General features: G+C 37.1%; 1 protein-coding gene across 2 annotated transcripts in view; it reads left to right on the forward strand.

The window, feature by feature from the left end:
* Nucleotides 1–25,853, forward strand: part of LOC131064217 (uncharacterized) — a 105,258-nt gene that overhangs the window by 53,776 nt on the left and 25,629 nt on the right. Inside the window, exons 3-5 of one of the 2 annotated variants that reach the window (XM_057998298.2) lie at nt 2,909–3,068; nt 3,162–3,341; nt 23,485–23,619. In XM_057998298.2, the coding sequence (XP_057854281.2) occupies nt 2,909–3,068; nt 3,162–3,341; nt 23,485–23,619 (475 nt within the window). The remainder of the gene's footprint in view (nt 1–2,908; nt 3,069–3,161; nt 3,342–23,484; nt 23,620–25,853) is intronic. The other variant, XM_057998299.2, reaches the window with a different exon arrangement.

Consider the following 25,853-nt stretch of genomic DNA (forward strand, 5'->3'; position numbering starts at 1 on the left):
GTTAGAATAGAATAGAAAGAGAAGGCAAAGATTGTTGCCAAGATGTTGTTTTAAAAGACTTGTAAACTTCATTGAAGAAATGGTGAAATCTATGGGTCGATTCAACAATTTGCATGGTCTCTATACTTCTCAGATTTGATTTCATGTTATTAGATGAGTGGAAGAAATGTGTTTGATTGATGGTGAAATTTGTATATCCATACTACTAGTAGTTGTTGATTGCAGACTTGCCTTGTGTAGTCAACTGGAATCATTCAGCTTAAGCTTAACTTCAATTGTCGCTTCTTCATTGATATGCATCAGCCTGATGGTGTCTATGCCTGTAGCGATGATCTGAACATCATAAAGCTTTCCTCCGAAGATCGCACTAACCTTGTGGAGATGGTCCTGGGATGTCAAGACAAGACTTAGTTAGAATTTCATCAAAGGTCATTCATTGCTCCTACATTCTTAATGTCAGAATTAGATCCTTCCCTTGCCCTCATCCTTTTTTCCTTTTTTCAAAAATCTAGGCTAGTGAAATCCTGTGTTCCAGTAATATTTAAAGCAAATCAGACGTTCAAATCATCGAGTGTAAGTCCCCTTGTGATTCCAGCAAAATCACATCGTACCGCAAAGAGCTTATCCACGAGTAGAGAACCTACATAACAGAACCTTGGAGTTGCTCCGACTGATCCTTCAACGAGATCTTCAACAGTCGGAAACTTTGTTCAAGAGAGGATAAGGTACCTTTAGGTATTTTATTCTGTGTTTGGTCATGTACAAAATACACATCAACAATACCCCATACTGTTTCAAGGATGTTATTCTCCAAGAACTTCACTCTTTTCCTTTAGCAGCATGGTTTGGGTTCCTTAAGAGATACTGTAGAGTATAATGGTTTTTCTTTTGGCAGGCTTTAGAGTGGCATTCATAATTTCATATCTCATTGTGAAATTTGTCAAATAATTAAATGACAGATTATTGCACTGGGATTTCTTCAGCTGTTGCCTATTCCAAGTCAGTGTCTGGAGAAAATTGCCATGAACTTCATCACAGGTCTTCCAAACTTTGAAGGCAAAGATATTATTCTAGTAGTGGTGGATTGTCTCTCAAAGTATGCTCATTCGTCCTCTATTCTATGTTCTTTTAAAGCACATCAGATTGTTGAAATATTTTGGAGAGGTGATTATAAACTTCTTGGCTGTTGCAAGATCATCATTTCTGATAGGTATGCCCAGTTTTAACAAATTCTTCAAGTTGTACGGCACTCAACTTCCATGAGTCTTGTATACCATCCATGAACAGTTGGTCAAACTGAAGCTGTTAGTAATTGTCTTGTGAGCTATCTTCAATGCTCTGCAGGCTTGCAGCTGATAAATCACACTCCAAAAACTAGGACTTGGCAAATACTTGGGAGTGCAGAATTTTGACTGGGACTTAGAACTTGGCAAACAAAATTTATATAAGTACACAAAATAAAATTAAATGATGCATGAGATGCACAATGAATGAATTTAGAGAACACATCAGTGATAAGTCTATTTTGATCAGTCTTTTCTTTTTTATTTTATTTAATTATTATTATTATTATTAAATCACAGGGGTGTCCCCGCATCTCAATCCAGCGATTCCCACCAGACCTTGCCTTGGGCTTACATTTTTTGCCAAGTTGGGGTCACGGAGGGGCTAGTTGAGGCGAGTTGATCATAATCATATTGCTCCAGACCGGGATTGAGTGTAAATGGAATTTAATTTCTTGGTATTTAATTGGGAGACAAAATATTGTTGAAAACTTTATAAAATTGGGAAAAATTTCTGTTTTTGTTATTCTAAGCTAAATAAAGGGGTAAACTCTACTTTTCTTTCTGCATGGCTCAAAACAATTTTTATGTTATGCTTTCTAAAAGCAGGGCAGGGGTCTGGGGGCGGAGCCTCCATCACAAGCCCAAATTAAGGTCTTTGAGACCACAGGGACCTTCATTATGCATGCCATTGTCCATAATTTTATCTTTTTAAACCAACCTTCTCTAAATTCTTTCAATCACTCAACAACCAATTCATGCCGCTGTGAACCTAATCACTGAAAATGAAAATGACAAAAAAATAAAATAAAAAATTCATGGTTTTATTGAAGGGTGTGCAATTTCTGTTTTGTGGCTGTCTGCAGATGACTCAGCTAGCGAGTCTGGTAAGTTATTTGCTCTGTAAAAAAAATTGTGAGTTTTCGTGAGTTTGGCAAGAACTTTCCAAGTTCACAAACTATGCGACAAACCATCTCACTGGATTAAATGAATTCCTGTAGCAGAATGGCGGTGTAACAACACATTTCAAATTTGAAATTGCAGCTAAAGATGACTTCCTTTAAAGCTTTGTCTGGATGTCCTCCTCCAAGCATGGACACTCATGTTCCACATTCTCCAAATGTGTAGGCCGTTTAGAATTACTTTTACCATAGTTAAGATGTTTTCGAACTCCTTCAAGACACTGTCATTGGCTAAAAATTGTAAGCAGCAAGCTGATTTAAAATGCATGAAATGCTAATTTCAGGAGTGAGATTGGGTGTATCTTATATCCTACAGCCTTAGGCTTCAATTTAAGAAGATTTGTAAAGTACTATGTGCTTTGGATTTCTCTCCTTGCTCCAGAATCTGTCATATATTTCATGTTTTATGCTTGAAGCAATTTATAGGCTACGTTCCTATCTAGATACAACTTTCTGGACTTAATAAAAAGGGTAAGCACATACTTGAAGCTGAATCTGTATTGGACACTTGTATCAGTCCATAACCTTCACATTACCAACCCATTCCATTTAATTTTTAATTTTTTTTAAAACTAGATTGCATTCAATTGGTAAAGATTTTGTCTTCTTGAGTATTCTAGAGAAAGGAAGAAGTCTAACGTAGTATTGGTTAAACTTTTGCAGAGTGGTGGTTATTGACCACCATAAGACTGCTCTTGACTACCTTCAACCTATTGAAGGGTGTGATTCAAACATTATTTCAGTTATAGACATGAAAAAAAGTAGTGCTACCATTGCATATGACTACTTCACTCAAAAACTTGGGCATGCAAACCAAATAGAGGTTAGTAATAATTAAAGATGATAAAAAATTATTATTGGATATGACAATTTTTGGTTTTTGTTAATGACTCATCATTTTCTTGGTCCAGATCAGCAATGCCGAAGGACTTTGGTAGCTGGACAAAATCTAGATAGAGTGGAGTTGCTTTTTAGATATGTTGAAGATGCCGATCTTTGGAGATGGTCGCTTCCTGATAGCAAAGCATTCAATGCGGGGCTTAACACTAAGCGACCCAATATAAATGCAATTTTTAATCCTTACATGTTTAATCAGGTGAATGCCTTTGAGGCTGGTAACAAATTTGGAGAAATAAACAACCTGAACATAAAATAAATTTAGAAATATTCTATTTGTGATTTCTTTTAAAATGGCAAAATTATCAGGATTGTAATACTATGAAGATAGTATTACAGGTTGGAAGCATTCCAAGATAATCTCGTTGTCTTCCAGACCTGCAGAGAAGGTGTCATAAACAAAACAAAATTAATCCCCATTGCTTCTCTAGATGGCTTACCCCTACCAGCATACCTACAAATACGAGAGTAATTAATCCAAAAATTATCTCCACTAGATAGTTCCAAAGATTGATGCTAGCTGTGATGGACATACAAAAAACACAACTAATTATGACAGCAAGTTTTAAGTCTAAAAAAGTATAACCAGTTTCAGAAATCAGTGAAGATAACAAAATTAACCATTAGCAGGGTTAACACCAAGTTCTATATTAACAGCATTCATACCAGTAACACTTCCAGCTTGGGTTATAGGAGTTCCCACGGGAAAAGTCCAGTGTAATCATGACGAGGACATACTACGTAGTTAGAAAGTTAACTATAGGCCACATGCCCGTGGGCTGATAAAATTAATTAAAAGTAAGCCAACTGTATAGGTAGCCTAGATATAAAGTAGCTGACAGCTGGAACGGCTGTAAAGGGTAGATATCAATCAACTAGAAGTAAACGGACAGTTGGAATAGTCATAAAGGGTAGATATAACTAAATGAAAAGCAGGTAGACAATGATGAACATCAAATGACATTGAAAGATTTATTGCACACACACACACACACACCCACACATGTATATTTATATATAGACTTCTTTTATGTGATGAATAACTCAGAGAAACACTTACAGAAATATAATCATATCAATTGTTATCGGAGCTTGCTGATCAGGACTTTAATGTATTTTCTGGATCATTTTGGCCCTTTGGGGACATTTTCTTCTTTCATTCTAAGTATTGGTTATTACCTTCAACCACTAATACACGAATCATATATTTGGCACCTAGATTTCTTGTTGTCTATATCCCTGATGTTGTATGTCTGCTGTTAAATTCTTGATTCATTTTCTGCTAAAATTTTTCTGCAAAATGTTTTGGCCTCATTACTGCTGCAATTCTTTGTTGTATACTACTTGATACCAATTTATCATTTCTGTTATTTCTGTTATCATAGCAATTTTTTTTGTTTTGCTTTGTCTCTTTTCGTTTTATTTGATGAATAATTCAACAAGTACCTCTAGTGAGTGCTGTTTAGAACACTGATTTGGTGCATTGCTTACCCAAGAGCTACACAACCAATGACAATGTAAGGAGGCATTCCATCTTCAACTTATGTAGTAGAATCTAGACAATGATCATGACACCTCCCACAGAACCTTACAACATCAAAATAGTGGATTCCCTAGCAACTTGGCTTCATGTTCATAACCAGGCTTGTTAACTTTACTTGTTAAAGTTATTAAGAAAACAGATGACTATCCTTCACCATCTTTAGTACCCCTGGTGATCCTCACCATGGATCACCATGCACTCCTCAGATTTGTTAGCTGTGCAATTCATGATGGAAATAGTATTTTGGGCACTACAACAAGTTTTAGTTTTTTTTAAGTCATTTGATCTTCAACCCTACCGATTCCTCAAGGGTCGCATCTATAGGACAGGGCTGTCAATACCATGTCAAGCCTATTCCTATCTATCACTCCAACTATAATCGAATCTTCTTGCTTGGGCTTATTTCCAATTTAACGACTGGTGTGATGAACTTTACTTTGCTCATCTCATTCCTACGTGGACAGTGGACTTCAATCTTGAGTGAGGTTCCTCACAACTCTAAGATGGATCCTAAATTTTTTTTGCGTTGGCATTATCTGCTTGTGCTTCGTTTCCTCTGATATGTTCTGCTCTTAACTAGGAAGGACACCTAACCTCTTTGTTTTGGCAACTCTTATGATTGGGTTTCACATGTCAGATTTGATGCTATGCCTAGTACAGGAATATCTCCGCAATTCAAACATTTTTTTGCAGATTGAGGATCTTCTTGGAATCGACAAAGCATTTTAGTTTCCTAGATGTTTCAATTCCAAATGTTCCAACTTCTATCATTCAAGATTTGAGTTATACTGAAAAGCGTTCTATAGTCACAATGGAGGTGGAAGTGAGGTCTTATGTACAGTAAAACCCAAAAACAGACACAGTTGCCTTACCTTTTTTTTTGTGATCTATCCTATTAAATCATGTTTATTGTGTAAAAATCCATAATTATTTTGTGCCGACTCTTCCTCAGACTTTGTTTGTCAAGCTTATTGTTAATTGAGACAGCACCTTGTCTGCTTTTTTACTATTACTGATATTACTGTTCCTTAACACACATTTTTTCTGAGGGTTTTTTGAACCCTCACTTTAGTTGTGCAAAATGCAAAGTATCTGATTAATTTGAATTTTAATCTTTTTTGTCATGGATTCAGCATCTCTATTTGTTTGCTTAGGAATACAGATTGAAGGTCTTGGACATGTTTTTGAGGAATTTTGTTTGATTTATTTGTTTTCTTCAAAATTTGTATTGTGTGTCGGAGATGGGTTTTGGATAATGTTGTGATGTCCCTTACTTGGAAGCTGTCATTTTTCCAACAATTATTATACATTACTGAATGCATTACCAAATTATTATGCCTTTTTACAATTAATTCTACATTTCATAATTCATAGCTTTCTATATTATGATCTAACCTTGTTACTACCAAACCCTAAGGGAGGAAGGGGTGATTATGTTGCCAGGGCGCTGAGAAAGCAAACCAAACAGGCTCCCTCAAGGTTTACGGATGCAGACCCTTCCCCATGTCGGGATTATACCCTCAAGGTTTACAGAATCTGATCCTTACCCCATCTCGGGACTACCTAATTGGTTGAATTTAGACCTCCTTTCCCTTTGCACAAATCATTCCCATCCTCCATAGGCATTAGCAGAAAAGCAAGGATTGGGTTATACATATAATAGTCTTTCATGTACTATGAATGTATATGAAATTAAGTATGACTGTCATACATATTGCAGTCTATATTAATATTACTATTAAATTCTGCTTAATAATATTATCAGGCTTCATACATTAAGCACATCCCATGCATACTACTAAGAACAAGGATGTTTCTGCTTGTAACTCAATAACATTTCTGATCTGATATGATCGATGGTGATGTCATTGGATGCTTTGATTCCTTTCCTTTATATCTCTCAATGTGAGGGAGAGGTCACACCTCTTCATCATGTATGCCCTTTGGCAAGAGACACACCCTTTCACCATTACCACCCTTTGCACTCTTCATTATTTCTGCTCTTTGAAAGGGACACAACCTTTCACAATTAGATCTGCACTTCTGATTCCCAAATTATCCCCCTCAAATGAGTTTCTCTTCTCCCTTTTATAGCTCATGTTTGAGGGAGTCACAACTTTTCATTTCATATCTTTTGACCATTCATTTACTTAATTAAATTTTAATTATATTCTTATATATTTTAATTTAATTTTTAGTTTTTATTCTTTTGTATTTTAATTTTATTATTATTATTTATTACTAAATTCTATTTCAAAGTGGGGACATTACAGTCCGCCCCACCCAAGATTGCTTGTCCTCAAGCAATGATCATGGAGTGTTCAAAATGATTCCCAATATGAAATGATATTGGAAACACACATGCCGTAAACATGGGAAACATATGAAACATCAACCAAACACGGAGCATACACATGGATATATGCAAATATGGAGCATACACACAAATACATTTATTGTTAGATTCCTTCTTATCAACTAGAATGATTCATTTATTTGTGTTTACCCTGCAAGATGGTAGGATCAAAGCTCTGTTACCAATTTTGATGTCCCCTACTTGGAAGCTGTCATATTTCCAACAATTATTATACATTACTGAATGCATTACCAAGTTATTATGCCTTTTTACAATTAATTCTACATTTCATAATTCATAGTCCTCTATATTATGATCTAACCTTGTTACTACCAAACCCTAAGGAAGGGGTGATTATGTTACCAGGGCGCTGAGAAACCAAACTACAAACAGGCTCCCTCAAGGTTTCCGGATGCAGGCCCTTACCCCATCTTGGGACTACTCCCTCAAGGTTTCTGGATCACTGATCCTTACCCCATCTTGGAACCACCTGATTGGTGTGGAATTAGACCGCCTTTCCCTTTGCACAAATCATTCCCATCCTCCATAGGTATTAGCAGAAGTCTAAAGACTGGGCTATATATATAATAGTCTTTCATGTACTATGAATGTATATGAAATTAAGTATGATTGTCATACATATTGCAGTCTATATTAATATTACTATTAAATTCTGCATAAGAACATTATCGGGCTTCATATATTAAGCACATCCCCATGCATACTACCAAGAACAAGGATGTTACTGCTTGTAACTTAATAATAGTTCTGTTCTGATCTGATCGATGGTGATGTTATTGGATGCTTTGATTCCTTTCCTTTATATCTCTCAATTTGAGGGAGAGGTCACACCTCTTCATCATGTATCTCTCTATGTAAGGGAGAGGTCACACCTCTTCATCATGTATGCCTTTTGGCAAGAGACACACCCTTTCACCATTAGCACCCTTTGAAAGAGTGCAACTCTTCATTATTTCTGCCCTTTGAAAGGGACACAACCTTTCGCAATCAGATCTGTACTTCTTATTTAAATCAGATCTGCACTGCTGATTCCCAAATTATCCCCCTCAAATGAGGTTCTCTTTTCCCTTTCATATCTCATGTTTGAGGGAGTCACAATTTTTCATTTCATGTCTTTTGACCATTCATTATCTAAATTAAATTTTAATTATATTTAATTATATTCTTTTATATTGTAAATTAAATTTTATTTTTATTCTTTTGTATTTTAATTTTATTATTATTTGTTACTAAATTCTATTTCAAAGTGGGGACATTACAAATGTGCAACGGGAAGGGGAGGATGAAAATGTGATTTTATGTAGACGGATTTCAAATTATAGCTGGAGATTTTATGTATGGAGATTTTTTTTGAATTGTGGATCATTGTTTTTACTTATATTGGATGAAAAGATGCTGGAAATGGAGGTTTAAGAAAATTGGCCTGAAAGAGAATGGAAGTTTTAAAACAAGTTTGCTTGAAAGTTAATGTGAATAAACTTCTGATATTTTGAAAACTAGAGCAGCTTAGTTGAAAATTTGTAAGCGAAGCTTTGATATTAGAGGAGATTTTATGATATTGTGATTTTGATTTTCCAATTAGGGAAGGTTTTTTGGTTTGGTGAGTTCACTTTTTTTTTGTTTTCTTTTAAAATTGAAAGTAATTGTTTTTAATGAAATCTATTATCAATTCAAATTTTTGGGATACCCCTGGTGCTTAGAACATTTAATAATAGTACAATAATTTTCTTGAAGGACTTCAAGCTTCCATGGTTTGTAATTGTTCAAAGAAATAATTTTTCTGGATGAAATCTCTGTAAAATTTTTGAAATTTTGCTTTCTTCAAGTTTAAATTTAAAATTTGTTTTGCAGGCTATCCTTATTTTCCTCTTTCTTTGGTTGTTTCGGGGGTGGTGTAGGGAGTGCAAAATCCTACTCATAAATTCAACTTATATGAAGTTTGACACAAAGTCTGCAGTGCTGTTATATGTTAACCATGATGGACTGTTGAAGTGTAAATTCTCTGTAAATTTGTGCTATTTATTGGCATATCTATGTTTAAAAAAATCTATCTAAAATATGCTGAGAGATATCCTTCTCAAGCTTTAAATTATATCCATTTTGGTACAATGTTGTTTTGTTTGTGGCTTACAAGCACTTCACATACCTCTAGATTCCATTTTCTTATGACTCATCTTCATTGCTACAAGGTGGTTCTGATTTATTTGGAGAAATTAAAGAAAATTTCCTCTATATGCAGGAAGGAAATGATGAGGACATACAATGTTTCTAGAAAGCTAAATATAGTCCACATGCAAGTGGGCTGATAAAAATAAAGTGAAAATGAGGCAGCTGTATGGAAATTATAAAGGAGTTGACAGATGGAACAGCTGGAAAAGCCAATCAGAAATAAATGAAAAAGGTTGGTAGACAGCTTGAACAGTAGAAAGGGTAGATATCAATGAACTGAAAAGTAGATGGATGACTTGAACAATTGTAAAGTTAGTTATCAATGAATAAAAATTAGGTAGAAAACTATCAACACTACCTTTTCAATTGTTCTGGTTATTCGTATAAATCCGCCTACATAAAATCCTTTTTTCATCCTCCCCTTCCTGTTTCATCACCCCAGGTACTTTGGGTTCAATCCGGTCCAGATTTGGATCCAGGTTTGGCTCGGCAAAGGGTGTAAATAGGGTTCTAAAATCTTCTTGCAGGTTCATCTGGGATGATGCCAGGCAGATCTGCAACAAATTTCAATGTGAAACTGTGATGAATTTTCATGCTTTTTTGTGCAACTGCAGCAAATTTTAATGTTTTTCCCTGCAACCATAATGAATTTCACCAGTTTTTTCCTTCAACTTTGATGCTCAGATTTCGTTTAGGTTTGTTTTAGTTCGAGTAAGTGTGGGGAAAATGGATTAAAAATTAAAAAATTATGTAAATAAATTCAATAATTTATAATATTATGATTAATAAAAAATAATAGTTACAATTTTTAAAATTATTATATAACTATATATTAATTTTAATTTTTATCAATACTATATTATATATCAACTTTATTACTTATTAATATTAACTTTCTTTTTATCACGTATGTTTTTTTCACTCGGTAAATTTGTCCAAATGGAGGGCCATAGAAAGAAAAAAGTATCAACTCGCAAACAGGGATGCACAAGGATCCTAAATTTCAGGATTACTGAACAATCTATTCCAATTTCGAGATATTAAGACTATTTTTTTGAGTGAGATTGCAAGTGCATATTGTGGCAAGGATTAAGTCCTTCGTTGGAAATTTTCTTTTTTCTTTCCCATCACTTCCCATGCATCATTGTAATCTTCTTCAGTTTGATGGGCAAGCAAAGATGATATAGGAGTTGTAGAGGATTCTTTGCACCTGCCCATGTATAGTTGATGCTCATTTTTAGACACAAATGTAGCCTTTTCTTTGGATTTTTCCTTGGTCTGAGATGAAATCTGTAGATCCAAACTATTGTCCAAGATATGTTGAGATCCTTGTGAATTCTCATGTTCACCCATCAAGCCTACAATAGTGTAATGATGAGGAGTGGAATTCTACTTGATAGATTTTTCTTGGTCATGATTTAATTTTTGTTCTGCATATATATTGTCACTATTTTGCACAAGCTTTGGCAAGTATCTATAGTTATTAATGGGCTGCCAACAATATAGTGGGAGGGGCAACATCTTTCCACCATGTGGTAGGATGCTTTGCTTTGGGTTTGGAGTTGGCATAGTTTGCCTAGGGGGCTAGTGTTGTAGCTTCTCGGACGATAAAAAGTAGACCTTCATAATCCACTTTATTATTTTTACTAGGAGATCTTTTGAAGTATCAAAATCTACCAAAAATGCGTGGACAGGTTGTGTATGAAATCCAAAGATTGATTGTCAATAGCCAGAAGGTTGCCTAGCGAAGCAAGAATCACTCCAAAAATGAAGTGGAAGATTGGGTAGATGAACCCAAACAAGCTTGACATTAAAGGATTCAATGGAAGGGTTAAATGTGGGGTACCACAATTTGATGAAAAGAAGATGTTGTCCTCAAGCCCAAAGATTGCTTAGGATAGTATTTTTGTCCTCCACACAGTCAAATACCACAGTAAAGAAGCCATCAATGCATCAGTGATTGTTTGAGGGATGATTGGTTCCAAGGGTTTGTGAAATATATTGCAAAGCTGATCAATGACTTAAGGTGGATTTATTTTTAGTAATTCATGGTATAATTCCCAACAGCAGGTAGAATTCCCAAGCATTTCAATATGTCTTTTTCCTTTCTTATACTTTAAGTTATATTTCATGTCTATATTGGCAGGATGTTTGAGAGTGGTTTCAGATTTCTAGGAATTATAATGCAAATTCTAGGTTTTAGAAGATCCTTTAAATTTTTCAGACAGTCAAATTTCAGTAATCAGTAGGCTCCTATTAGCATTCTCTCGTCCTCTCTATCTCACTCACTTTATCTGCCCCGAATTTTAGACCTAACTATCTCCCTATCACTCTTCCCCTATCCCCTCTCTCTACCACTCTCTATCTCAGTCTCTCCTCTCTCCCCCAAGATCTAGACCTATCATTATATGTAATTTTGTAAACATTTATAAACTTATGCTGCTATTATACATTTTAAAGTTTGAAACTATGAGTATGAATGATGAAAATTTCAAATATTGAGTGTTTGGAGATCATATGACATGTGTAATGTTTCAATTATGGCTCTTATGTTCTCTAAATGTATTAATTTCTTTATGTTTTTTTGTTAAACTACGGGTTTTTTTTTTTGCCAAGTCCTTGCCGAGTCTTTTGTGAGTCTTTCACGAGTCCGAGTTTGACCAATTTTTTGGTTTACCGAGTCCGTGGCGAGTCTGAGTTTTAAAACTTTGGGAGCAACAATTATGTTCTTCAATTGATCTTCCATGAAGCTCACCTCATCTAAGGCAAAGGCAAAGGTTTTCTCCCATCGTGGCTCGAAATCTTTAGTCTTGCTAGCAAGTACCATGAATGAATGTATGTATTCTATCTGTTTCTCCGAAGGTGATCCGGTTGTCCGAAAGATTATGATTTTCATTCTTTCAATCAGCTCATCGACATCTATATGGATCCCTTCGTTCATCTCTTTCTCAAGTATGATTTCAGCTACTTCCAAAATTTTATCATGTATCACGTTTATTGCATCATTGACTTGAGTGGAACCACCGCTGATATCTTCGAAGACGACCTTTCTCAGGCGGAGCAAGTTACACCACTGCTGGAAATCAGGTAACGCTCCTTCATTCACTATAGTTTGCTTAGGTAGATTCTTCATTGCTTGCAATCTTGGCATGGTATAATCCCTGGTGAAAACGAATCATAGGCCGCCATGAGGATTTGAGTTCTCTCAAGAATGCTTGTGACTTTATCAAATATTCTTACTAGCTCCTTCACAAACACATTTGCCTTCTTGAAGGACTTATTTATCCAAGTCTCCATTAGGTGGGCCGATGTTCTCATCTTCTCTAAATTATCAACCGAGTCTAGAGGAAGCAATGATGGTGGCGTAGCTGAAGGATCATGTTGCCTTAGCGGTTGCTTGGACTGTTGCAAGTAGCTTCTCAATGCACTTACTTCTCTTTCCAATTTCTTGTTCTTTTCTACTTCCAGCTGCAACATATCATGAATTGTTTTCACATATCATTCAAGTCTTCCATCGCTCGTTCAGTGGTGGGAGGAACTAAGTCAATAGTCTCCAAGTCATAATCTTCTGCTGTGATCTCGCCATTAGTTGAGATCCTGCATTATCCCTTGTCATCTTTGACATCTTAGTAGCTTTCTTCTTTTCAATAGTCTGTTGAGTTATATTCAGGTTGCTGCCCATATCATCAATAGGATCTTCTTCTATCACAATGACTTCCTTTTCTAGTCTCTCCTTGAGCCATGCTGGGATAGCATATTTCTCTTCTCCTACTTGCACCTCCTTGAGTAGCTGATCTTCTCGGGGTGGAGAGTTTACTTATTCATCTTCATTTTCAATATCCACGTACACATCTTTACCTTCTTTGCTATTAGCTTGCTTGTGTGGAATTGGATTATCTTGACCTTGTGGTTGCTTACCCTTGTCTAAATTTTTGCATTTTCTATTCTGGACCATAGACTCCACGGATTCATTCACTCCATGATCAATGCTTCCTCTAGGTGGCTGACTCTCCTGAATGGCTACCTGATTCATCTCTACTTCGTGTGTGGAGGAAGTACTAGTGGAAGGGCCGCCTGAATCTGGTTTATGCTTCTTGTGTGAAGGCCTTCCTTGTGACTTTCTTTTCTCTTTGATCCTCTAGAATGCGTTGACTGGGTGGCACTTCCACTGACGCTTGTGCTTTTGTATCTTCATCGAAGGATTCTATCTCTCCCATCAATCCGAAAGTCAGTTGTGTATTCTAGCTCTTCAACTTCTGGATTTGGATGTTTACCCATCATTGTGTGTATGCTAAGACTGGCTTCATCAAGTCTTTCAAATCAGTGATCACATCCAATCCAATTGACTTCCACCTTCTTGACTTTCTCTTGCTCGTACACCGGTTGAAGGTGTTTTGCACTATCTTGTGCTTGATTTGGGATGTTGAAAACTTTGCACATCTTGACGATGTGAATTGGTAGTCTTGAGCACATTCTTCTTCTTATCTCAAGATGGTCTTGGGCATTCATGAAATGATCTTCCAACTATAGCTTGTGTTTGTGTTTTCTTCCATTAGCTCTTCTAATTTTGTCGTAAGGATCAAGTTTTCTCTAGAGAAGTATTGGATAAGGAAGTGAGATCTCAATTCTTCTTCTGCTTTCTCCGATGCCTATAAGGATGGACACACTTCCAATGATTGCCCAACTGAAATGGGAAAAGTGATTGTTGTTGATCTAGGATCATCCCCGATTCACAACAATCTTGCATCAATCAAAAAACATTTTTCTTTTTTGCTTTGTTTTTTGTTTGCAGTTTCAGTTTTCCTTTCTGTGTGTCCCGGTTTTGGCTCACCGCATCCTGTGGAGTTGGATTCTACTTGAAAACTTGATCATTTTTCTTGCTTTCAAACGGCATCTCTTTTGGATCACTTTCCGGCAAGATATCGCTATTGTTTTCCATGATAGTTTCTTGTTACCGGTTGCCTGAGACCTATTTTGGTGATCTACCAAAACCTATTCCGAAGCTTGTGGAGCCTTGGACGTTGATCTCGATGTTTCTTGGCATGTGGCCAACCTTCTACGTTTCATCCTTCGAATTTTCTGGAGGAATCTCTTGGCGGAGGCCAACCTTGTTCATTTTGCACGTTAGGTCTTGTTCTTCGGGTTTTGATCCTTTTTGGGCCGACCGGATCCTTTGGATCGATATATATATTTGTAATCATGCTTTAGAATGTAATCAATTAGAGAATTAAGAAGTATCAGATAGATAGATTGTGCCTAGAAGATAGATCTTTCGATTCAAGGTCCCGGTGTGACCTATTCTACCAGGCCTGTGTGCCGGTATGTTGTAACCCGGTTGTTACTGGTTGGATGTAATCAAATTTCATGCAATAAAACTATCTGTTCTGCATTGCCTCCATCATGTCTGTGTGTTTCCGTTGTGTTTACTCTTGCTGACCGGTTTGGACTGATCTCCTTGAGGTCCCTCCTCACTGGTGACTGCTTCACTTGTCTTGTGTCTATTCTTTGGCACTTTATTATATGTCATCAACTGCCTCACCAACTCAAGCAATACTATCTTGTCGGTAGGATAGCATGGCAGCATGTAGGGCGGACAAGAGCATCCTTAAATTTTGATGTAGGTGAACTTGGGAAATTGAATATACCAAGCACCAAACTTCTTTACTAGTTGTTTTGCTTGTGGGGATAACCTTTGATGAATTCTGCCTTATAGTGTTCTGATGCAGAGCATCCATACACTCAACCAACTAAGGGAGATCTTTCTCCCAACTCACCTATCCAATTAGGTGACAACAATTCACTTACTCACTAGTTCCCTCACAATGTCATTGGTTACTCACAAGGCTACAACAACCCATAGGTACCCCCTTAGTCATCGACACTCATCCAACCATTGACTCACATTCAAATAGGACAATTCAACATGTCTAAGGCCCACTCCAACTCTCTAACATTCAAACACTCCAAGCACCCCTTTGTGACCACTCACTCAAGATAATTCCCCTTGTAGGACTTCCAATCTCCACCAAGACTCAACTCACAACTTATAATAGACATCCACAAACCAATACACTCGCTGACAATCTTACAAGGACCACTCAACATATACCACCAAGGTTATTTACACTCCCAACCACCCAAGAGACCCCAACAGCACTCACTGCTATTTCACTGTTAATTAGGACAGTCATACTATGTGCAGGGACAGTCAAGTAACAAGGATCACTCTTCATTCATAGAACTCCAAACACTAACAAGGATGCTCAAGGACCCCTCCATTCCCTTCAACATCAAACTCAACATCAACCAACTTCTCAACCTTGCAAAATATAGGATTTCATTTCACTGTCAAACTGTGACAGTCTACACTAGAATAAGGACAGTCATAAACCCTCTTGTTTTGGTCGGCTCCTTTGGTCACAAATAACTTGGATCATGTCTAGGGCTCCCTCACACACCCCTCACTGCCTTCCTCAAGCCTTCAAGGTCCACTTTTGCATTCATACCATCCAAAACTCAGTAACTCACTGTCTTGTCAGTCTGAGACACAAAAGAACAGTCCTTGTGTCCTCTCTAGTACATGCAAACCAAGTCATGGATCCCTGCAAAGCATAAGGCAATAAAAGTACACATATACAAAGCTTTTCCACCCTTTGGAGTGGTTTATTTAATGTGAAAAAAAATCAAAATCATTATTGCACAGTCACTGGTTACCCTAGGTTAGGGTATGGACAACTTTCACAAACATTAAGATATCTTTCTCAAAATACAACCAAAATGAATGAGACAAAAACCAAATCAAAGAGGATTCATTCCACTTTCATCTCCAATGGATAACCAATGCAAATGAATGCGTTTTCTTAATGGAAAATGCCTTTTATCAGACAGTCACGTTGGAAAAACTCAGAATTTGCAGGAAACACAATGTAACTTTATTAATTTTTGCTTGCTTTTTACACCAACATGCTTCCAACCCCTTCATAGCTCGAAAATAGGCCCATTTAAAGGTTCTCCAGGCCTTCCCAACAGTTAAACCAATTTGAACTTATCTCAACAAACTAATACCTACTTACTCATAAAGTGCTCAAAAGTTGCTTTAGCAATGTGTGACAATATTAGCAACTTTGCCTAAATTTGATCCTAGACTCAACCTAAGACCTCCATGATTCAAAACTAATACAAATAGGTTCAAATGGGCCTAAAAGACCCTTACACATCATAAAACATCATATTAGACCCATTGATACATGTTTTCCATACTAGGACAATTTTGACAATATGTGCCAACATGGCTCCTCTAGGACTCAATACACCACCTAATGGTCTTAATGACCTTCTTACATCAAATATGGTCTTTCAAGACCTTATTTACCACTTTCACTCTTCAAAACACATAGGTTTCATAATTTACCTCATAGAGGCTTGATGGCAACTTAGGTGCTCCTTCACCATGTTCTTGTTATGTGCATGGTGAAAGCGTCGTTCACCCTCCTGTAATGGGCCTTGGTAGGATAGTGAAGCTGTGTGTATGACTCACATGCTCTTAACTCTCCTGCACCCATTCCAATTGGACTTCTATATGTCAATCCTGTGTACTCATGAGTTCGAGCTAGTGAATATATGATATATGAACTCATGTAAAATGTCTTTGTATGTGCAAGCCTCTTCAGTTGTAGATCAAGGTGTTATTGCTTACGATTCTTGCCTAGTTGATCTTCTCTTTTCTAGTTGATATTGCTTCCATGAAATAGAACATCTAATTCTCGAACTGGGATGCTTGGGAGATTCCCATAACTCGGTTGAGCAAAGTGATTAAATCACTAAACTCTTCCTTGAAATCAATCCTGTGAAGCTTGCTGGATACCTTGGATGTGTCGGGCCTACTCTTCAATAACCAATACTTGTTGATTATGCCAAGGCATTTGTCAAGATCATCCTCATAGAATGCCTGCGCTCCTTTGCTTTTGTAAACCATGCCTTTGGGATTGGGTATGTGGAAAGCTTCGTTGATGGCTGTCTCGGATAGATAGGCAAGTACTTTGCCATCAGGTGCCACTATTGTTCTTGTGCTGGCATCATAGTGTTTGGCACACTCAACAATCAACTCATTGCATTGTATAGCTAGAGGTAAGCTTGCTGCTCTTACTATCCTGGTCTCGATCGTCATCTTTGAAAACCTGGAAGGCCTAGTGGTATACACGGGGCCTTGGAACTTCTCCATGTCTATTTGTCCTAGGCTGGTGTCTCCCACATCGCTCAAAAATGATGTTATCTTGGATTCTAGCGCCTCTCCCTTTGAGTCTTCCTTGATGAGGGTTTGTCGCATACCTGCTCGGGTCTTCAAGGCTGCCATGCTCTACCTAGAAGAGTTGTCTAAGTTAGTTTCATAGTATGATATTGATGCTTCTAAGCTGAAATTAATCACCTAAGTTAGCAATTTCCACTCTAAAGCTGATAATTCACTAAAATCTTCCATCTTGCTAAAACCCGAGGTTTTCATGTTAACACCCTAGCTTGTAAAACCTGATCCCACTTGAATATAATCATCAAAACAGCTATGAATTTTGCATTAAAACTTGTCAAATGATCAATTCAAGTGCTCTAAAGCATGGTATGAAATAATCTTTATGCTTGAAACTTCATTACAAACCCCAGCCGTGGAGCTACATCAGCACATTAAAGTCTGATTTTTATAATGAAAAATGATCAAAACCACTTGTTTTAGACTTGGAAATATTTTCTAAACTGTCTGTTAGCTTCAAATTCGCCCTTAATTTGGCAAAATTGCCCTTGTATGGATGTGCTTTTAATGTGATATCACCGTGATAATGCTTTGAAGCTCGAATTGTCTGATTGGTATTGCTGATCGCTTTACTTCTGATGGTGAATTCGCTGTCTTTGAAGTTAACAAGTTTGCTGATCTTGGGCTTTGACAATGTTCGATCACCAAACTCAATGTAGACTTTGCCTTATGCAAAGTTGCTGTTCAGACAGTGTAGAATCACTGTGGTTATTGATTGTGATCAACTCGCTTTGTTTGCTGGCCTTATTAACCTTATGCTGGCCTTATGCTTTACTTCTGATGGTGAATTCACTGTCTTTGAAGGTGAATAAGTTCGCTGATCTTGGGCTTTGACAATGTTCCATCACCAACCTCAATGTAGACTTTGCCTTATGCCTAAATAAAGTTGCTGTTCAGACAGTGTAGAATTGCTGTTGTTATTGATTGTGATAAACTCGCTTTGTTTGCTGGCCTTAGATGCAAGTTCGCTGTATGTATTGAGGAGTTCGCCTTAATGTTTGGATGGAATCAAAGTCACTGCCCAGCCTGATCAGAATTGTTGCACATAGAAGCTGATTTGCTTTGCAAATTGTATGTTGATCAAATGAAATGATCAACATTGTCTTTATAGGCGTTTGAGAGGATATGCCCTTCTACTCCAAGGTCGACTTGCCTCTTCATTTAATGTTTTGCAATTTTGAATTTCGTTTTCCAAAGGGTAAAAGCCGACTTGTTTTCCTTGATTCAAATTTAAACTAAAACGTTCACTTGCTTTTGTGGGCCCCTTCTCATAGGTTGGCGCTAAAACTTATGCCTCTCCCCTTTGTCGTGGATGGTGGGGGTCAAAGGAAATGATTGCACTTTTGGATGGGCAATGACAACGCTTCAAAGGAAGTTCTCTAAGACAGTGCTTCAAAGGAAGTTCATGCTTTGGAATGGGCAAAGGAAGTTCATGCTTTGGAATGGGCAAAGGAAGTGATGGGTCGCGGATTTGATAGGGCAAAGGAAATGATGAGTGGAAGGTTGCAGTTTTGGATGGGCAAAGGAAATGCCTCAAAGGGAGTTCGTGGGTTTGACACCCCAAAGGAAATGCTAAGGTCATGGTTTTGAATGAGCATTGACAGTGCTTCATGACTTGTTAATTGAATTGTCACTTAATTCGCTCCCTTCACTTGCCTTGGATCAGATTTTTGATAGCCTTTTAGAAGCCTTCAAGCATGGTCGGGATTTTCACTAGGCAAAGGAAATGCACGAGGGAAGATCGCAGCTCTGGGGGTCAAAGGAAATGCATCAATGGAAGGTCACGACTTTGGAAGGGCAAAGGAAATGCCTCAAAGGAAGGTCGTGGCTTTGGAAGGGCAAAGGAAATGATCAAAGGAAGGTTGCAGCTTTGGAAGGGCAAGGGAAATGATCAAAGGAAGGTTGCGGCTTTGGAAGAGCAAAGGAAATGCATCAAAGGCATCAAGCTTGTTTGCTCAAGTTCAATATCTTCCAAATCACTGCAAAAACATCAAATGCTCTTCCTTGATCAAAATTTCAGAGGTCTCCTACCTTGATCAGGTTTCAATGAGGTCAAAGGAAGTGCATCATAGGCTGATCGGACCCTTGGAGGGGCAAAGGAAGTGCCCAAGCTAGATTGCAGATCTGACCAGGCAAAGGAAATGACCTCAAGATGTTCAATTTCGCTTACTTAATCACCTTGCCCTAAGCTGCTTCATGATTATTTAGACCTTAGCATATCCTCCTTCCAAGCATTCACTCCCTTTAAACAATTCTCCTTAATGAAATCTCAGCACTTCATCTCTGATTTTGCAAGCCAATGATGATGATCAAATGGAATTATCATCATGAATCGTTCATTTCAAAATTGTTGAGGACTAAGTCAACTCAACCTCATCAAATCTAAAGGATCAGACCGCTGCCAACCTAACCTAAAACCTAGAAACTAAAAGCAAAAGAGGGGGTCCCCATTTGTGATGGGGCGATGTGTGAAATGGTCACAACAGGACGGAAGCCTGAGATGGAATCCTAAGTTGTGTTGAAGGAAGAGTCAATTTGCCTTTAACTTTTCGCTGAGCTTCGGGAACCAAATTGATGGAAGAAAATCCCATATTGCCATTGTTCGCGATGGGTGGATTAGCCCCAAGATAGGCAAAGTTGTTGCCGAAACCTTACTTTCGGGCCTTTGATGAATTTCAGCTGCGGCATCAGCTCCATACTTTTCATTTATTTAGATGGAATATCTAACACTAGAAATCACAAAGCTATGCCTCTTGGTATATCATTCAGTGTTCATTGGTACCATTTCTTACTCTATAGGTGTTTTTTCTTTGTCGATGAGGACTGTGTGACTCTTCTTAGACCAAAGTAGTATACACCCAGCTGGCCCATATATATCACAAACAATCTCCTTCTAACAATGGGAGCACAACACATTGAGTGGTATCCCATTTGCATAGAAAGGACATGCATCAGCTGGTATCATACATGGTGGAAATAGAGCTGGGTCTTTTGTTAGCATGTAGTGTCTTATGACACGATCTGTCATTCTCCAATTTATTTTTTCTACTACTTGAGGTCTCATCTGTTTCTGGCTTTGCTAGTCCCTATTCAAGTGGATTTTGAGTTGCAAGCAAGGCTGAAGCATGAGAGTTAAAAGATGTAAATTTCCTTCAGCTCCCTTCTGCTCTGTAATATCTTCCAGTCATTGTTCTTTGTCTCTAGTGCAAGCTCCAGCAGCCTTCCCTTGTATATTTTGTAGCCAAGCTTTCATCCTTTTGCATGTGCACATATGATTCTACCCATACAGTTTGCATATGGATGTTACAGTTCCCTTGATATCCTTGGGACCTGGTATACATTTGCATCACTTTGATACAGGAAATAGGCCCATTTTGTCCTTGCTGGCTATTCTGACATCTGAAGAAATATGTAGAAATCTTAAAAAACGGGAATGAACATTTAACAAGAAGTCATAGTAAAAGTGACATGAATTGTGGGAGCAAACTGAGCAAGATTATCAAGAAAAAGTTTTAGCATAAAGAATGGAAAACAGAAGAAAAGGACTAGGGGAAATAGTAACATTTCTATTCCTTTCCCCAATTTGTTTTGTCATTTTGCATTACGTTTGCTAATTATAAGTGAATTACTGAAAAAAGAAAGAATAGAATGAAAAACACATGAATATAAAGCTACCTACAGTCTTTACTTGTAGCTTGTGGTGTTTTTGTTTAACAATTCTTGCTCAAACCATTAATGCTTCCCTTGTCTCGATTGCAAACCAAAAACAATGGAAAAAGGAACTCAAAAAGTCAGGAGAAGATGCATGAATATAATTTTTTTAAGTTATCTCTGGGCTGTAGCTTGTGGAGTCATTATCCTCCAAAAAGCCTTGTTTTAACTGTGAATCATTTCTTGTGGAAAATTGAAAATGGGAAGAAGTTAGCGTTTTAGGTTTCTAACTTCTATTGGTGTTAGGGTTGGTCAGGTCCTACTTAGAATCCATTGTTTATTTTTATTTTTATTTTGTGTTGCTGTGTGAGATATTTCCTGAGATTGGGAGATGCTTGTGGGAATAGGCAGGAAACATCAGGTGGAGTTTCCTGATGGCAGGAAACATGTGTCTGTGTTTCCTGGTTTATTTGCCAACAATCCAGGCTATTGTAAAATTTGGCTCAAATGGGTGTGTGAGACTGCTTAAGTATGAGGGAGCCGTGGAGTAAGTATGAATGTTGATGAAAAAAATCACACAATTGAATCCAAAAATAGCAGCTATCAGATCTGTGTTTCTTCAGCCCTTCTGAAAATAAACATCTATTTCCTGTCATCATTCTTTTTGGTTTTAGACAACAATGAACATGTACAAAAAATATGAATAAGCATAAGTATAGAACATTCATGAGATTGTCTAATGTGAAGCAAAACATAGAGTCACAAATATCTTGTACTCTTCTATTTTCTAGAACCTTGGAGCTTCTACATGACTCACAACCTTAACCTGCTTGACCCATAATCCTCGTATATGCGAAAATTTAAAATATTCAATTGTAGAAACACATGATGACTTACAAATATGCACCAGTTCCATTTCCATTTCATTTTATTCTTCTAGTTTAATTGCAGCAAGGATTTTTTGCATTATAATTCAATTCGATAAGGTACAAAATGTACAGCATTAAAACAAAATATGAAAGGGGACAAATAATAGTACCTTCTGGCCTCAAAATTCAACATGGTTGATATTTTCAAAAACAATTGGACCCAATTAGTCACATTCAAGGGTGCGATCTTGTTATTGTCTCTGATTGAGTAGAAGTGGTTCAGTTATTGCTAGCGGGTCTGTAAGTATGAGAAATTCCCAGCTATTTTTCTGCAAAGCTCTCACAGGCATAGTGGCAATTTTGAACGCTTGGTGCTTGTTACTCTTGGGAGACATTAAACCAATCAGGTTCACTAAGGAGAATGGGACTTCTGGGAGAAATTTGCCAATCAGCCAAACTCAAAGTGCCCCTCCCCTTGCCCAACCCATATGTTGAAGGTAAATAAGTACTTCTTCTATGCTCCTGTGCTTCAGACTAGTTTCCTCAGATGAAACTTTGCTGACATCACAAGGGTTATTAACCCAGTGCACAATAAGAGCATGAAAGTGCAGGGTTAATGAGAAGTATGAACAAGACCCTCCATTTAGGATTGATGTTACTAATCAATCCTTTCAAAAAGCCAGCATATAAAGGAAAAAATCAATTACACAACACAACAATAAATCTATATAACATGCCAATAGAGGCCATGTCTCAGGTACAGAAATTTTATGTGAAGATCGATATTGCCACATTTTAACATAAGTCGAATAAAAACACATGAAGTAAATGCTATGACTATTTTCTTAGTTGTGGTTTGTGGCTCAAGGCATGGGGAAGCCAGCCTTCAATGCAGTTGATTATGTGAGTTAATGTCCTAGTTATGGTGGTTGTAAATCTGTAATGGCTAGCTTAGGATTACTTGCAGTTGGCTAATCTTACCTCAAGACAAACATTGATTCACCATTGTCATTTAATGATTTAGGTTAAGCTGTCATAATTCTCTGGAGGGAAATTTGCTTCTTTTGGTCTTTCATTGACAAATCTACTTCTTGGCAAACTTATCTTTTATGGCTGTATACTAGCTGCTGATTTTCTTTACAAGGGGATGCTTGTTAGGACCTCCTTGACGTGCCTTAGCTTGCTATTGTTTACAGTCCAATTGATTGACTTTGGTCATTCAATGACGTTTATATAAATTTTCTTTCTTTTCTTGATATATCTATGAACAAAGTGAATATGTATATAACTTGATGGTTTGGCTATGTACTCTTTTTTTACCATTCATGTCTTTTGAGGATAGCACTTTGTTTTATATCGCGTCCTTTTGACTTCTTTTAGGTTTAGTTCTTACTAATTAGGCATCTAACATTTTGCTATTTTGTTGTATAGTTGTTGACACTGGATCCAGCCACATTGATTGCCTATGGAAATCTGCAGCTTGAAAACCGGGAAAAGCTAGTTCAAAATTTGCTGAATAAAGCTTTCAAACTTAATTTGGGAGGTGGAAGATTTGGCAAATGTTTGGTATGGTTTATTTGAGTGAAATGAAAAATTAAATGAATGTTATGAGCTGCATGTTTGCTCCTTTTATGATTCTAGTTATACCCAAGTTTTTTATTCACTATTCCTGTTCCATACATGTTTTCATTTCTGTTTTGCTCTTTATGAAATTCAATTAAAGAAGTCTAGGAACAGTATATTCTTATGTCATTTATAAATTTTTTTTTATCTTGGGTTCTCATTGAAAGTGTTAAAATAATTATGTGATTTAATCACTTTTTCTTATATTGGCCAATGCCGTGAGTCGGATGCTCATTTATTTGCAGTGTTCTGTTTATTTAGGACACTTATTGCCATATCTGTTCATTAGATGTTTTCATTTCTTTTTTTCTCTTCTTGAAATAAATAAGCCTAGGAACAGTATGTTTATGTCATAGATAAAATATTTTAGCATGGGTTCTCATTGAAAGTGTTAAAAATTATTATGCAATTTAATGGCTCTTTGTTATGTTGGCCAATGCATTTGAGTTGGATGCACATTTATTTTCTGTGTTTTGTTTGTTAGGACACTTATTGCCATAATCTGTGGAGTCAAGTACAGTCAAATCGTCTTCAAGGGAGTGTTCAACAAGCTTCTCACAGCCGTGGCTTAAAAAGCCTTCTGTCTATATCTTGACTTGAACCATTTTATTCAATTTTGTCTACACTTTGCTGTTGAGGTCCATGACATGGTTGATACGTTTTGAGTCATCCTTTAGGTCAACCTGTTTTAAATTGTGCTTTGCCTAATTTAGCTTCTAAGCTGGATGCCACCTCTTTTGCCTGATTACATTTGGCATGTAGCCATCCTTTAACGACATTTGCTTGGGCTCTCATGTCTCTATGACCTCTATTTTCATGTTGTTGTCCTCTACTCGAAGCCCTTCTCTTTTTGTCTACTCCGTGTCAAGGTCTTCTCAATTCAATATATGCCAATTCCAAATTAATTTAACATTAATTATCATTAACAACTTCTCCAAACATCACAAAAACAGCTAAGCAAGAATCAAGAGCACATTAATGCAAAGAACACCAGATTTACGTGGAAACCCGGAAGGGAAAAAACCATGGTGAGAATACTTCTTGGATCTACTGCCCAAATTCAGCATCGCAAAAAGATATTAAAGAGTTTACAATATTCACTAGGCACCAACCTACCGGAGACAACAATCCCAAATGCATTTGTAGGCAACAACCTACAGGAGACACCAATCCCCTAATCCAAGATCTGATTACCAACTCAAAATATGAGACACCAATCTCAAACACATCAAGATATACAAAATGTATGTTATGCAGACCTTCAAGGATGAACCTTTAGCATCTTCCTGATCTGATCAGCTTCAGAACATTCTCACAATGTGCATGAGATCTTCAATTGAGTTCGCACACTTAACCTAAATTGAGTAGACAGTTTGAACAACTTTTGCCGGTTATCAATTCTACATATGTTCACTCAACCCCTATTGGAATGAATCTGATCATCAATATATATGCATCCCAATAAAAATTACCACCTTTATGTTGGCCTGGATCACATTAATAATATTTGCATGTCCGCCACATGCAGGTTCCTTAATCAAACGCCCAGTCGGCTAGGTCTCAAATCCCACACGTTACTCCAGGAGTGGGGACACGCTATGTGTTACCCAACACACACTCAATTGGCCCCAAGGAACATCCACACACTTATCCAATTGGTGTATAATGCAATAATTCTGGTGCATACATCCGGAACACCAGAACATACCAAGAACAAGTCATAGTGAGGATAATGTCAACCTTAACTTTCCAACTTTGAAACTTGAATAGATTTGTCTTCATGTATAGCCTTTTTTCCAAACCGCAAGACATTAAACATTACTATGGTAGCATGTGGTACAAAACAAGTTGCTAGTGTATACACATTTTCTGAGTAGCAGACTGTAGAAACATACCATCGATACTTCTGGATCTCTTCTAACAATTGAAACATGATCAAGATGATACTAGTGACATACTACAAAAGATATATTCGACAAGGTTTAACTATGTTCATTCGGATTGCAAATGCTCTGACATAACATGATAGTAATTAAAATTACTGTACCTTCTAGACTCTTGAAATTGAGGGTAACATAGTGATAATTCACATACATCCATTATTGACTCCTTTAGATGTTGTGTATGTCATGTCAGAAGTAATTAAACTTCCAGAAACCTCCCGGATACCTTAACAT

The sequence above is a fragment of the Cryptomeria japonica genome, chromosome 6 (genome assembly GCF_030272615.1).
Source record: "Cryptomeria japonica chromosome 6, Sugi_1.0, whole genome shotgun sequence".
Lineage (NCBI taxonomy): Eukaryota > Viridiplantae > Streptophyta > Pinopsida > Cupressales > Cupressaceae > Cryptomeria > Cryptomeria japonica.